This window comes from Eubalaena glacialis, unplaced genomic scaffold (genome assembly GCF_028564815.1).
Source record: "Eubalaena glacialis isolate mEubGla1 unplaced genomic scaffold, mEubGla1.1.hap2.+ XY H_3, whole genome shotgun sequence".
NCBI classification, from domain to species: Eukaryota; Metazoa; Chordata; class Mammalia; order Artiodactyla; family Balaenidae; genus Eubalaena; species Eubalaena glacialis.
The window spans coordinates 1288556-1303153 of record NW_026871157.1 but is presented as its reverse complement, the minus strand read 5'-3'; the positions used below and the strand labels follow the sequence as shown (position 1 = coordinate 1303153).

The following is a 14598-nucleotide window of genomic DNA, read 5'->3' as shown; positions in this document are numbered from 1 at the left end:
GTATTTTGAGGCACATATTTTAAAGTTTTTTATGAAATCCAATTTGTCTAATATTTCTTTTGTTGTCAGTGACTTTGATGTCATATCTAAGAAAAAAATTGCCAAATTCAATAACAAAATTTCACCCTATGTTTTCTTCTAAAAAATTATAGTTTTTGGTCTTACATTTAAGTCAGGGATCCATTTCAAGTCAATCTTTGAATGTTGGGTTAGGGAGGGATCCAACTTCATTCTTTTGCATGTGGATATCCAGCTGTCCCAGTACCATTTGTTGAAAAGACTGTCCTTTACTCATTGAGTATCTTGGCATCCTTGTCAAAAATTATTTCACCAAATATGTGAGGGTTTATTTCTCAACTCTCTGCTCTATTCATTTAAACTATATATTTGTTTTTATGCAAGGCCCACAATTTTTTTAAAAAAAATTATTTATTTTATTTTTGGCCGTGTTGGGTCTTTGTTGCTGTGTGTGGGCTTTTTCCAGTTGTGGTGAGCAGGGGTTACTCTTTGTTGTGGTGCATGGGCTTCTCACTGTGGTGGCTTCTCTTATTGCAGAGCACAGGCTCTAGGTGCACAGGCTTCAGTAGTTGTGGCTTGTGGGCTCTAGAGTGCAGGCTCAGTAGCTGTGCCACACAGGCTTAGTTGCTCTGTGGCTTGTGGCATCTTCCCAGACCCGGGCTTGAACCCGTGTCCCCTGCATTGGCAGGAGGATTTTTAACCACTGTGCCACCATGAAAGTTCCGAGGCCCACACTTTTGATAACTGTAGCTTTGTATTAGTTGAAATCAGGAAGTGTGAATCCTCCAGCTTTGATCTTCCTTTTACAAATTGTTTAGACTCTTTGGGGTATCTTGAGATTCTATATGAATTTTAGAATGCGTTTCTTTTGGTGTTTCTGCAGAAAACATCATTAGGATTTTGAAACGTACTGCATTGAATCCATAGATTGCTTTGTGTACTACTGACATTGAAAGAATAAAGAAGACACAAATAAATGGAAACACATCCCATGTTCATGTATTGGAAGACTGAGTATTGTTAAGATGTCAGTAGTACACAAAGCAATATTTTGTAGTTTTCATTTTATCATCTTTCACCTCCTTTGTTAATTCTTAAATATTTTATTATTTTGGATGCTATTTCAAATAAATTTTTTTTCTTATTTCCATTTCCAATTTTTATTGTAATGCAACTGATTGTTGAGTTTTATCCTGCTATGCTTCATTAAATTTTTGCTGTTCTTTGCTGTATTTTCATTTATTCTAATAATTTTATCACATAACCTTGTAAGATTTTTTTATATATAAGTTCAGATCATTGGCAAAAGAGATAGTTATATTTATTTGTTTTGTATGTTGTGTTCTTGTTTTCACATATCTCTAAGTATTTTTTAAGTTCCCTATGATTTCTCATTTGATCCACTGGTTGTTTAAGAGTCTGTTATTTAATTTCCACTGATGTTATTTTTCAGCTTTCCTTCTGCTACTGATTTCTAACTTTATCCCAATATTGTCAGTTAAGGTACTTTGTATGATAATATATTTTAAGAATCTATTCAGACTTAATTTGTGGTCAGTCATATATTTTATCCTGGAGTATGTCCATGTCTCATGTGCACTTGCGAAGAATGTACATTCTGCTGAGTAGTGTTCTATGTATGTCTATTAACTCTAGAGGGTTTATTTTTTTTCCCTCCAATTATGTCAATTTTTGCTTCATATATTGTGATGGTCTGTTATTAGATGTATAAATGTTTATAATTGTTATATCTTATTTCTCTATTGAACATTTTATTAACATATCATCTTTGTCTCATAAACTTTTTTTACTTTATCACGTCTGATATTAGTATAGCCACCCATGCTCTCTTTTGGTTACAATGTTCATGGAATATCTTCTTCCAACTTTTTACTTTCTACCTATTTGTGTCTGATTCTAACATGAGTCTCTTCTAGTCAGTACATAGTTTGATCATGCTTTTCAATTCATCTGCCAATTTTTCTCTTTTGACTGTAAAGTTTAATCCATTTACAACTAACACAATTACTAGTAAGGATAGAATTACTTCTGTCATTTAGCTATTTGTTTTCCATATATCTAACAGTTTTTCTGTTTGTCATTTCTTGCATTGCCATCTTCTTTTGCATTTAGTTGATTTTTTAGTAAAGTGTTTAACTTTCTTTCTTATTTCCTTTTGTGATTATAATAGGAATAACACATAAAATCCTAAAGTTATAACACTCTAATTTGAATTTATAGCAGCTTAATTTAAAAAACATTTAAAAAAATGTTCCTTCACAGCTCCAGTCCTAACCCTTTTAGTTTTTGATGGCATAAAATTACACTTCGTACATGTATGTCTCAAAACATAACTTAATAATTTCTTTCAATATGTTAGTGTGCTAAGTTATATAGAAGACAAAATGTGGATTTGTGAGCCAAAGTTATGATACTAGCTTTTATAATTGCCCATATATTTATATACTTTTACTGAGATGTTTAGTTCTTCATATGGCTTTGAGTTATTTTCTAGTGTTCTTTCATTAAACCTACAGGACTTCATTTTGCATTACTGTAGGAACGTCTAGTAAAACAAACTCACTTAGCTTTTGTTTTCTAGGAATGTCTTTTTCTCCCTCCCCTCTTTTTTTTGAAGGACAGTTTTGCCTGATATGGAATTCTGATTGACTTTTTTTTTTTTTTCTTTTAACACTTTAAATATATTAACCCATTGCCTTCTGGATACCACCACTTCTAATGAGAAATATGATGAAATTTATTCACAATCTCTTGTTTTTGGTGGTTTGCTTCTCTTCTGCTGCTTTCAAGATTCTCCTTTCATTTTTTTTTTTTTTTTTTGTATAAAGCATTTAATTTATTGGTCTTTTTGGGGAATTTGATGCATCACCAGTGTATTACAACTGAGCCATTAATCTTGTAGCTTCATCAACATTAACTGGTTCGTTTTCATGAGACTGCTGAGGAATCAGCTGTTTCTGCAGAGGTTCAAGGGAAAGGCCTTTTAAGAAGTGTGCAAGTTCCTTTTGTATATCTACAAAAGCTTTATTCACTCTGTTAACTTTTTCATCATTCATGATATTTATCTTCTTCAGATTAGTGGTAACTGGTTTTGCTTTATTTTTAACCTTAAAGCTTTTTTGGCTGGCTATGTGGAATACATTCCTGGACTTCCGTCCTCTTAGTTTGTTCTTGGCCATTGTATTGTCTCTCTCCTCCTTCAATGTCTAGCCTCAGGAACAACAGAGACAGCAATGCTTCCGAACCCCAACAGAACTCCTTCTCTCACCAGTCCTCCGGTACCCTCTTGCAGGGGTTTAAGCTCCAGGTAACACCATCTGCACTCTCCTTTCATTTTTGACTTTCAAAAGTTAGATTATAATATGTCACGTTGTAGGTCTCTGAGGCCATCATATTTGGAATTTTTTCACTTCTTGGATATTTATATTTCTGTCTTTCATCAAATTTGAAAAGTTCTCAGCCATTATTTCTTCAGGTATTGTCAATGCCCCATTCTCCCTCTCTTCTCCTTCTGGAATTCCCACAATGTATATATTAGTTCACTTGATGATATTCCACTAGTCCCTTAGGCTCTGTTCATTTTTCTTCAATCTTTTATTCTTTGTTCCTCAATTCCTCAGACTCAATAATTTATATTGTTCTGTATTTAAATTCACTGATTCCATCTTCTGCCTGAACAAACTTGCCTTTGAATACCTCTAGTGAATTTCTCAATTGACTTCTTTCATTTTTTTTTTGTTTTGTTTTGTTTTGGTTTTTTATTTCACTTACAATTTAATTCAGACACTGTTTTCTTGATTTTCTTCATGTCTTTATTTAGTTTATGAATATCTTTAAGCCAGCTGTTTTAAAGTTTTTGTCTAGAAAATTAGCTATCAGGTATTTTCAGTGATTACTTCTGTTGATTTATTTTTCCCTTTGAATGGACAATACATTTATGTATTTTTACATGTCTTATGATCTTTTTGGTTGTTGATAACTGTATGTTTGAATCTAATAATGTGATAAATATAGAAATTAGATTGTTCCACTTCACCAAGGTTTGCTTGTTTTGTTGTTGTTATTGTTGTTGTTGTAGGTTGTCTCTGTGCTGAAGATCAACCTGAAGTAAAATTTTGTGTCTTCTGAGGTCTTTTATGAGCCTGTGACTTTTCCTGAGCATGCACAATGTCTTTGTAAATTCTCCCGTATAAGTGGTTGCTTTTGAAATTCTTAATATTTAATTCAGTGTTCCCAAAGGGGAAAAGTAGAAAAATAAAGCGAGTGCAGTGAAGGAGTGCTGGTCCTTTAGACCTCTGGAAATCACTTCCCCTGGATTGACAGGGGCTTGCAATGATGGGAGAAGTGAAACAACAATGGCTACCCACCTCTTTATCTGCATTTCTGGGATCAGAAGCAGCAACCAGCAGTCAGAACACAGATCTCTGATATTTGGTGAACAGGGTCCTTTTTACCCACCTGTTTCTTGCAAACTATTTGCAAGCTTCTCTTGAAACCTGAGTGCAGCTGCTTGTAATAAGATATTAAATTGACCAAAATTAACCAAGATTTACTATCCAAATGTTTTTGTTTTTTGTTTTTTAAAAATTTATTATTTATTTATTTATTTATTTATTTATTTATTTATTTATGGCTGTGTTGGGTCTTCGTTTCTGTGCAAGGGCTTTCTCTGGTTGCAGCAAGCGTGGGCCACTCTTCATCACGGTGTGTGGACCTCTCACTATCGCGGCCTCTCTTGTTGTAGAGCACAGGCTCCAGACGCACAGGCTCAGTAATTGTGGCTCACGGGCCCAGTTGCTCCATGGCATGTGGGATCTTCCCAGACCAGGGCTCGAACCTGTGTCCCCTGCATTGGCAGGCAGATTCTCAACCACTGCACCACCAGGGAAGCCCTATCTAAATGTTTTCCTAGAAATTGCATGCCTTCAATAGACTCCAGAGTTTCAAAATTGTTACATCAGATAAACTCTTCTTGTGCAAATGTGGTCTAGGTGGAGGGATGGATTCCTGGTGCTTCCTCCTCTATCTACCAAGAATCCTCTCTCTAGAGGCCTTTATTTCTTCACACAGTCTTGTTTTATTGTCTAATATTCTTCAATTCAACCTGAAGGCCTCCTGTTAACACATCTTGCATGCCAGATCTACAAGTAGCAAACTCTTTAAGCTTTTGTTTATCTGGGAATGGTTGAATTTTTTCCTATATATGAGGACAATTTTGCCAGATATAGAATTCTTGATTGACTTTGTTTTTCTTTAAACACTTTGAATATATCAGCCCATTAACTTATGGCTTCCAAAGTTTCCAATGAGAAGTTAAATGAAAATCACTTCTATGTGACACTTCTCTATTGCTGCTTTGAAGATTCTCTCTTTGTCTTTCAACAATTTGACTATTATGTATCTAACTGTAAGTCTCTGAATTTATCCTACCTGAAATTTGTTGAGCTTCCTGAATTTGTAAATTCATTATATTTCAACAAATCTCAGCTTTTATTTCTTCAAATGTTTTCTCCACCTATTTCTTTCTTTCCTTCTGGGATTCCCACAGTGCATATTTGCCTGTATAATAGAATCTCTCTGGTCTGTTAGGTTTATAATATCTTCATCTTTATAAAATCTGTAATGTCAGTTTCTTACAAGTTCCAGAAAGAGAGGTTTCATTCTTCTTCTATTCATCTTGCTGAAATTTGTCTACTTTATAATCTCTCCAAAGAACAAATTTAGTGGTTGATTCTATTTTTGGTTCATTTAAAAAATATATTATATTTTAAATTCTCCTAATTTTGATTTATGGGTTTCTGCCATTTTTTCCCTAATTTTTTCAACTCAAATGTTTTGTTGTTGTTCTTCTTGTTGTTTATTCTGCTATTTGGGAGAATATCTTGCAAACAGTTTACTCTGAGACATACACGTTAGCTTATATAAGTTATAATTTAGCTTATTTAATATAAGCTATAAATTGTGTTAGCTTATGTAAGTTATAAGTTAGCATATATAACTAGTCTTTGAGTTTTATACAACCAGTATTTTTTACTACAAAAATAATGTGAGATAATTAAAGGTAATATAGGTTATATTGGCCTCCAAAATCCCCCTTTTCTCAAACTTTCACTGTTCCAGCAGTAATATAGGTATCTTTTCATAATTTTTTCTGTGGTTGTATAAACATTTATACACTTTGGTGTTTTGGTTTACTAATACACCATGGACATCCCCCCAAAATAAATGTGGATCTAACATTATTCTTAAAAAGAGCTGCACAATATTCTAACTTCTTAATTTTGTTAATGTTTTGAGTAGATTTGAACTATAAATTTGCCTCTAAGTACTACTATAACTTCATCCCTCAGTTTTTAGCTTTAATATACTGTTTAATGAAGCTTAATATACACAGGATTATAACCATAGTATCATTTACAGCTGAATGAGTTTTCACAAACTAAACATAATCATTTACCCTCACTTCTATAACATATCTCAAAGGTTTTCTTTTTAGGGTTAATTTTTTATTTGATTCTAAGTGTTTTCTGATTTTTGTTGTGTTTTTTTCCTATGACCCACTGTTTACTAGTGACACTAAACTTCCAATCTTGGATTTTTCTAGTTAGCCTTGTTACTGTTTTTTTTTTTTTTTTTTTTTTTTTTTTAAAGATAATTGTCCCAAAAGCTAAGAAATGTATCAACAAACAACTTCCAAGGGCCATTTCAGTTTTTGTAAATACAGGCATATCTCATTTTATTATGCTTCACTTTACTGCACTTGGCAGAGATTGTGTTTTTTACAAATTGGAAGTTTGTGACAAGCCTGTGCCGAGCAAACCTTTTGGCACAATTTCTCCAACAGCATTTACTTGCTTCATGTCTCTGTGTTATATTTGGGTAATTCTCACAATATTTCATACTTTATCATTATGATTATATTTGTTATGGTGATCTGTGATCAGTGATCTTTGATGTTACTACTACAACTCACTGAAGGCTCAGATGATTGTTAGCATTTTTTAGCAATCTAGTATTTTTAAATTAAGGTATGTACATTTTTTTAAAGACATAATGCTATTGTACATCTAACAGACTACAGTATAGGGTAAACATAACCTTATATACACTAGGAAACCAAAAAAATTGTCTGACTTATTTTTTTGCAATATTTGTTTTATTGTGGTGGTATGGAACCAAACCTACAATATTTCCAAGGTATGCCTTTTAAGTTTTATTAGAACTCAGATATAACAATTTGCTGCCTTACTGTCAACGGCTATGTTCAAGCTGTGTCAGCTGAAAGTAGCCGAGAGAGATATCTGGCCCACAAGCATAAAGTATTTATAATCTAGGTCTTTATAGAAAATGTTTGCCTACCCCAGTCTAATAAATTAGTATGGACCTAGCTTGAATCAAATTTATAAATGTTCAAAATGTTCTTTCCAGTCGTTGGGTATGATCTTCTACATTTTATCTTTAGATCAAGCTTGCTGCCTATGATATTCAAATTACCTTTTTTCTTAACTTTTTGTCCATTTGATATATCAGCAATTAATATATTTGCTATTTTCTCCTTAAAGTTCTGTCAGTTTTGCTTTACATAATTTGATATTATATTTTAGCTGTTATATCATTATTAGATTAAATTTATCTTATTTTAATTATGAATAGATTCTTTTATTTCTATGTGGTGAAGCTTTTTTTATTACTGGTATTAGGGTTTTTGTCTTAATCTATTTTGTCTGATATTAATGTGGCTATACTCTTCTAATTCCTTGATCTCAATCACTATGTCCTTGTGTTTTAGATGTAACTTTTATAAGATGGACGTGATTTGATTTTGATCCTGTCTGACATACTGTGTCTTCTAATAAACAAGGAGAGTTCCTTTATATTTGTTGCAATTACTGATAGATTTGGATTGTTTTATAGTTTTATTATGCATTTATTAATTCTGATTATATTTCTTTTCCTTACCTTGCTGCCATCCTGCATTTTTTTCAGTGGGATATATATTTTCCCCTTTTTCCCAATGGAGTTTTATTCTCATTAGCTTGGAAGTTATGGATTCTATCTGGTATGATTGTGAATTCCAGCTATTTTACACATGAACATTACAAAGTTAATTAACACGTTACCATGATACTGAAAAATAAAATAAGCTTAGAAGCATTTACCCCATCATCCCTTCTAACTGTGTGCATTTGGGACACATAAAATTGCATTCATCCCAGTGTATATACACATATGTACCCTAATAAACATAATATATACATGTATGTATGTATGTATGTGTGTATTTCTGAATAGTATTTTAGATATATCTTTACACCTCTACATATTGAAAATTATTTTATGTTTCATTAGATTTCTTTATAAATTTTTTGCTACCTATGTCTGTGTGTTAGACCTTCCATCACTTATCTTTTGTCTAATATTTATACTTTAACATTGCCTTTGCTGTGAGCATACTCTATTTGTGTTTACCTGCAAATATATTTATTTTACTGTGTCCTTGAAGACAGTTTTGCTAGGTATAGAACTCTAGAAGGAACTGGTGTTTTATCTCAGCATCATCCTCTGGTTTCTACTTTTTCAGCTGAGAAAACACCCATCAGTCAAATTGCAATTTCTTGTATGTGAACTATTTTATTTTATTTTTCTGTCTTCTCTTGAGCTCTTCTCTTTTTTTGTGTTGTTATACATTTCCACCCTGATGTATCTTTTCCCCTGTGATGTATTTTTATATATTCTTCTAGAATTCATTAATATTTCTGCGTTTTGGAATTGAAGTAAAAATTCTATACAGCTCTCAGCAACCTATCTTTTCAAACATTTGTTCTATCCATTCTTTCTAAAATGAATGACTCCTGATACATATAACATAAATGAACCTTGAAAACATTACATTAAATGAAAGAAGTCAGACACATAAGGTCACATGGTATGATCTCATTTATATGAAATATCAGAATAGGATATAACTCCATAGAGACAGAAAGAAGATTAGTGTTTTCCAAGGGTCAGAAAGGGGAAAGTGGTGATGACTACTTAATTGGTACAGGGTTTTCTTTTGCAGTAATAAAAATGTTTTGAAACTAGACAGAGGTGGTGGTTGCAGAACTTTGTGAATGTATTAAATGCTACTGAATTGTTAATTTAAAATCGTTAATTTTATATTATGTGAATTTCACTTCAATAAAATTAATTTTTTTAAAAACTAAAGATATATGAAAAAGAACGAGAAAACAAAAGTTTACTACTATATATTTTGCAAGGTAAAATAACTAGCCTTCTTATGTGTATTTGGCAGTGTTCTTCAGAGGAGTAAAACAACAGGATATAAACTTTTTTCTCTGCAAAGTATTTATCACCTGATTGTGGAGGCTGCAAATTTTCATGAAACTGAAACTTCAGAAAGCTGGTAAGGTTCAAAGGCCTGAGAGCTGGAGAATAGAGAGGGTTGGTTCCAGTGTGAGTCTGAAGACCAGAGAACCAGAAATCCCAAGGGTAGGAGAAAATCCATGTCCCAGCTTCCATAGTCAGACAGAAAATTCTTTCTTTCTCCACATTTTTCTTATATTTAGGCCATTAATGGATTGGATAATGCCCATTAACATTGAGATAACCATCTGCTTTATTCGATTCAACAATTCAAATTTTAATCTCCTCTGAAAACACCCTCACAGACACACCCAGAAATAATGTTGTACCAGCTATGTGAGCATCCTTTGCCTCAGTTAAATTGCCACATAAAATTACCCATATCACTATGATATATTTTCTTCCTGCATTAACATTTTTAGGGACCTTTAAACATAGTCCACAATATCCTTCCCTATAGTTTTTTCTACTATATTTTATGGAATTCTTGGAGTCTTAGTTTTCTTAGTAGCAAATTACCACAAGCAATAGGTTAAAACAATAATATTTATTATCTAAATTTTCATGAGAAAATAGTCTGGACATTACCAAGATAGATTCTCTCCACAGGGCCTTACAAAGCCTACAAAGTTTCAGCTGAACTGCATTCTCATCTGGAGGTCCTTCAGCATTATTTCCTGTCAGTAATCTGTGTTTGCTTGGTGGAAGACAAGGGAGTAGAGTCAGCAATTCAGGGTAATTTTAACCCCCAGAAGACATTTGACAATGCCTGTGGATTTTTTTATTTTCACAACTGAGTGAAGGGATGTTGTTGGCCTCTAGTGGGTAGAAAACAGGGATGTATCTAAATATCCTACAGTGCATAGCACAGTTCTCCATGACAAATAATCCTCAATCCCTAAGTGGCACCAAAATTGAGAGAACCCTACATATACATATAAGAAAGAAAGGATTCATCACATAAGGTGACTTGAATACCAAAGGAAAATTATTTCTCCCAAAATTTCCCACAAGTCTATAGGAGTTTATTCCTTTGAGTCTAGCATACAAGTTTTACTGACTTCTTTTAAAGGCTGATATTCTTAGGAGAGGTGAGATGTTGAGTTACTAAATACACTGAGAACCCAGAGGTGGTTTGCTCTTATGAGACGATAACAAGATAGAGCAAGCATAACAATTTTGTTTGGGTAACACATTCAGGAGTGGGAGAGGTCTTTGAAATGAGGGAGAGGCTGTTGAAAGGGGCTCTGGAGTCTTTAAGTCTGAACTTATTTGTTGCTTCACTTCCTTATGGTTGGTTGTCTTCAAGAGCATTCTTAAATTAATGAACACACAAATGGCAAACTGTGTTCAATGGTGTGTGTGTGTGTGTGTGTGTGTGTGTGTGTATGTGTAGGAATTGTATTTTACATTAAATCTATAAGATGATTCCTATAAAATGAGGTGTGCATGCTTGCTAATTCTCTACATAATGAGAAATAATGTGGATTATTCACCCCAATAATTCAAGCACTCCAAAGTTTACATTTAGCTCACAGACTTATAGAGGACAAAAATTCCATAAGAAGCTCTATATTTAGTCCTTTAATTCAGCTCTTTTTTCTATATATATATATATATATATATGTATATATTTCATTGCTGAATATTTAATGTCATATGTCTGCTTAAGTAGGCCCAGAATAATTTGAAACACTAGTATCAGTTTTTAAAAATCCTTTTTCCCCAGTCCCTTTTCTACTTGACTCCAAAATACTTCCAACAGCTCTCCTTTTTCTCTCAGAACAGCTTGAATATGTGGTCTTTGGATGTTTTCTTTTCCTACTGGGTTATGTATTCTGTGTACTGAAATGTTTCTTATTGCTAAATTGTAGTTCTTTGCAATGAAATTTGGGTTTAATTAAGAATTTAGCAGAAACTTTCAAAAGTAATTTAAAGACAAAAACTATCACCAAGAATGTCACACTGCAGTGCGTTAGTTTGAAGCACAGCTTCCCTTAAAATTCGGGTTTCCTGACATCTGTTTCTTCATAGTGACATACTGTAGTACTTAATTTTTTCAGTCACAGATCAGCCTGAAAGAATTCCCAGAGAAATTTAATTTTGTCATCCCACTCTTTCCTGTCCTTGCTTGAGTCCTGCTATCTAAATTTTCTTAGATTTAAATGGGAACCTTTTTGTTGAGAATGACTTGTAAATGTAGTTGAATCGTCAAAATTTCAGATTCCTTTTCCCCACCAAAAGGCACCAAAGAAGACTCTGCTTTCCTTGGAAAATACTTCTTAATATTGAACATTGTGATAATAAAATTTTAAAAATATTTTTACCAGTTATTTTTTAAACATACAGCTATTTATTTAAACTATTAAGAGAAATAGTTACATCATTAAAATCTCATTGTGTCTGTCACCATAATTACTAATGGAATTATCTTTCTTGATCATTTGAAGGATTCTACCCAATAGTGATATTAACTGCTTTTCTCTTTTGGTTGGCATCTGTCATACCTGGGGACCATCCTGGACTTTGACTAATAGTGTGGGTAAAATCTTTCACTTATATGGCCAAATAGTCTACTTCCATAATTCAAATTGCATTTGAAATACCCAACACTCTAACTCATTGCATTAAGATGTGGTTGGAAGCCAAAGTGGTCTTGAGTTAAATTTTCCTTTTTTAAAATATGCCAAGATGTTTCAGAATCTTTTGTCACTGTTACTTTGAAATTCTGTTAGTGAGTCTGTCATAATCAGCAATAGGACTTTAAATTTTTCTTCAAATATGCCTGGTGTAAAGATTTAGTTATTTAGATAGGCTCTCCATTTATTAAAAAACAAAGAAGAAGAAGATGAAGAAGCAGTGAACTTAGAGAACACAGTTCCATTTAGTTAGTGCATTGATTTTCTAACGTAATATGCTTTGTCTTTGACATATGATGAAAGTTCCTGCATTTATGAGATGACAAAGGGAACATTGAGAAGACACATTAAATTTTGTTTCTAGTAAACAGTGCAAAACTATAAACAGTGTGTTTTAGCAGAAGACACCTTCCCCAGAAGCTGTTTTGGCTCTTCCTCACTGCTTTTGGTTAGAAAATTAGGTTAAGAAAATTCTCTGGGTAAGACATAATTCAGAAAGTGACTTCAGAAAGTACCTCTATCATGCTTTTCTTCCATCTTTTTAGTATGGCAATAGATATAAATGTTTAAAATATATAAAACAAATAAAACAAAGTTTCTTTGCAGAAAAATACAAATGCTTTCTTTTGTATATTTATTTGTTGATGCTATAAATTGTAAAGCTCTTGAGACCATAAGCAATGGTTTATTTGTCTTTTTTCACCATTACATATCATAATGGCATATAGCAGGTGCTTATATGTTTTTGGCATGCAGCAGGTGCTTAACCAATGTATATTTGAAAAAAAAAGAAAGCTTATTTTAGGGTACCAAGCAAATATTCTTTGCCTATTGTGTCCAGCCATTCTACAAAGGACTTTTGGGGGAAGGGCAAGAGACTATAGTAAGATTTGATATAGTTCTGACTTTCAAGGTAGCTGGGAAGACAGATATAATATATATCCAAATATACAAATAAGTGCTTACCTAGCTCCTCGGATATAGACTCAAAATCTCATAGAAATGTACAATCTTTGCAGCTTTAAGAAGTTTGGCAAGAGTGAAGATAAAATAAATTTTCACATATTGAGATATAGGAAAGTCATTCTGGCTTATACATGAGTTAACTTGAATTTTTATACTAGCTAAAATAACCAGTTTGTTGACTATCAAGCATACACTGTACATCTGATTTAAGTATTTGGGAAAAGGACACACAGGCCAAAAGTAAAGAATGTCCATGTTAAAAATAAAGATTAAATGCCTCTCTTCCTGGGACTCCAGTGCTGGTCCTCCTTTGATAATAAAACCCCCTTCCCAGGTGCCAAGGCCATACTGACTCACTGTGTACATGCTGGTCTCTTCGTTCCTTCCTTCCTTCCTCCCTCCCTCTCTCTCTTTCTCTCTCCCTTCCTTCCTTCCTTCCTTCCTTCCTTCCTTCCTTCCTTCCTTCCTTCCTTCCTTCCTTCCATCCTTTCCTTCTTTCTTTCCTTCCTTTCCTTCTTTCTTTCTTTCTTTCTTTTTTCTTTCTTTCTTTCTTTCTTTCTTTCTTTCTTTCTTTCTTTCTTTCTTTCTTTCTTTCTTTCTTTCTTTCTTTCTTTCTTTCTCTCTCTCTCTCTCTTTCTTTCTTTCTTTCTTTCTTTCTTTCTTTCATTCTCTCTCTCTTTCCTTCCTTCTTTTTGAAACATTGAAGAAATGTAACCCTAACTTGTTTAAAGTTCTTTGTTCTGACAAGATATAAAACTGTGCTGGAAACCATGCATCTCTGGATAAGTTTCTCTGGGAAGTGTCCAAGTAATCTGGGAAGCAGGCTTTTGAGCTAGTCCTCGGTTTGGCTCAAAAAACTCTTTTCTATTCTTATTACTGATTGTTCATTGATTATTGTCATCAACATGGTTACTACATGAAAGAAATGTGGCTTAAAATGAAGTTTTGTGGATGACATGGAAAGAAGTAGTGAATATTCTAAATGGGGTTCAGAGGGAAAAGTTCTTCTTCATGAAGAAAGATATGGCATACTTAATTAGTTTGGGGTACAAATAGTGAAGGGATTAAACTATTTGGTGGCATTTGGAAATATTTGCATTTGAATCTGAAATGCTGGCAATCCTGTAGACTGTGACATGAGATATGACACGAAGATGAAGGTGGTGTTTAAGAAGAATATTCTAGATGAGACTTCAGGACAAATGGGAACTTGGCAAAATGACTCAGGAATATTGGTTAGGAGGCTGTTTCAGGGTATTAAGACCCTCAATGTTGCATGTTGACCACATTTTCTTGGAAGAACAAACTAATTTACTAAGCCCACAATTCAAACACTAATTTCATGAGGAAATACCATCACAAACACACCCAGAGATAATGGTTAGTTAAATATCTGGGTACCTCATGATTCACTTAAATTGATACAAAATTAACTGCCATAGCATTTTTAGTTTTGAGGCAAAGGCAAGTCATCCAAGGGGTTCTCCAGAGCTGAATGTCTGGGACTGGAGCAAAGATGAGAGGTCTGGGATAGAAAAACCAATTTGACAACCACCCCATTAAACTTGAGTTAAAATCTTGAGCATGG

At 33.3% G+C, this 14598-nt stretch overlaps 1 protein-coding gene across 1 annotated transcript; it reads right to left on the bottom strand.

The window, feature by feature from the left end:
- Nucleotides 1-2853: 2853 nt before the first annotated feature.
- Nucleotides 2854-3356, bottom strand: LOC133083000 (ribosomal biogenesis factor). Its single transcript, XM_061179665.1, has one exon. The coding sequence runs from the start codon at nt 3216-3218 to the stop codon at nt 2916-2918; it is 303 nt and encodes a 100-aa protein (XP_061035648.1). The 5' UTR covers nt 3219-3356; the 3' UTR covers nt 2854-2915.
- Between the last annotated feature and the right edge of the window lie 11242 nt (nt 3357-14598).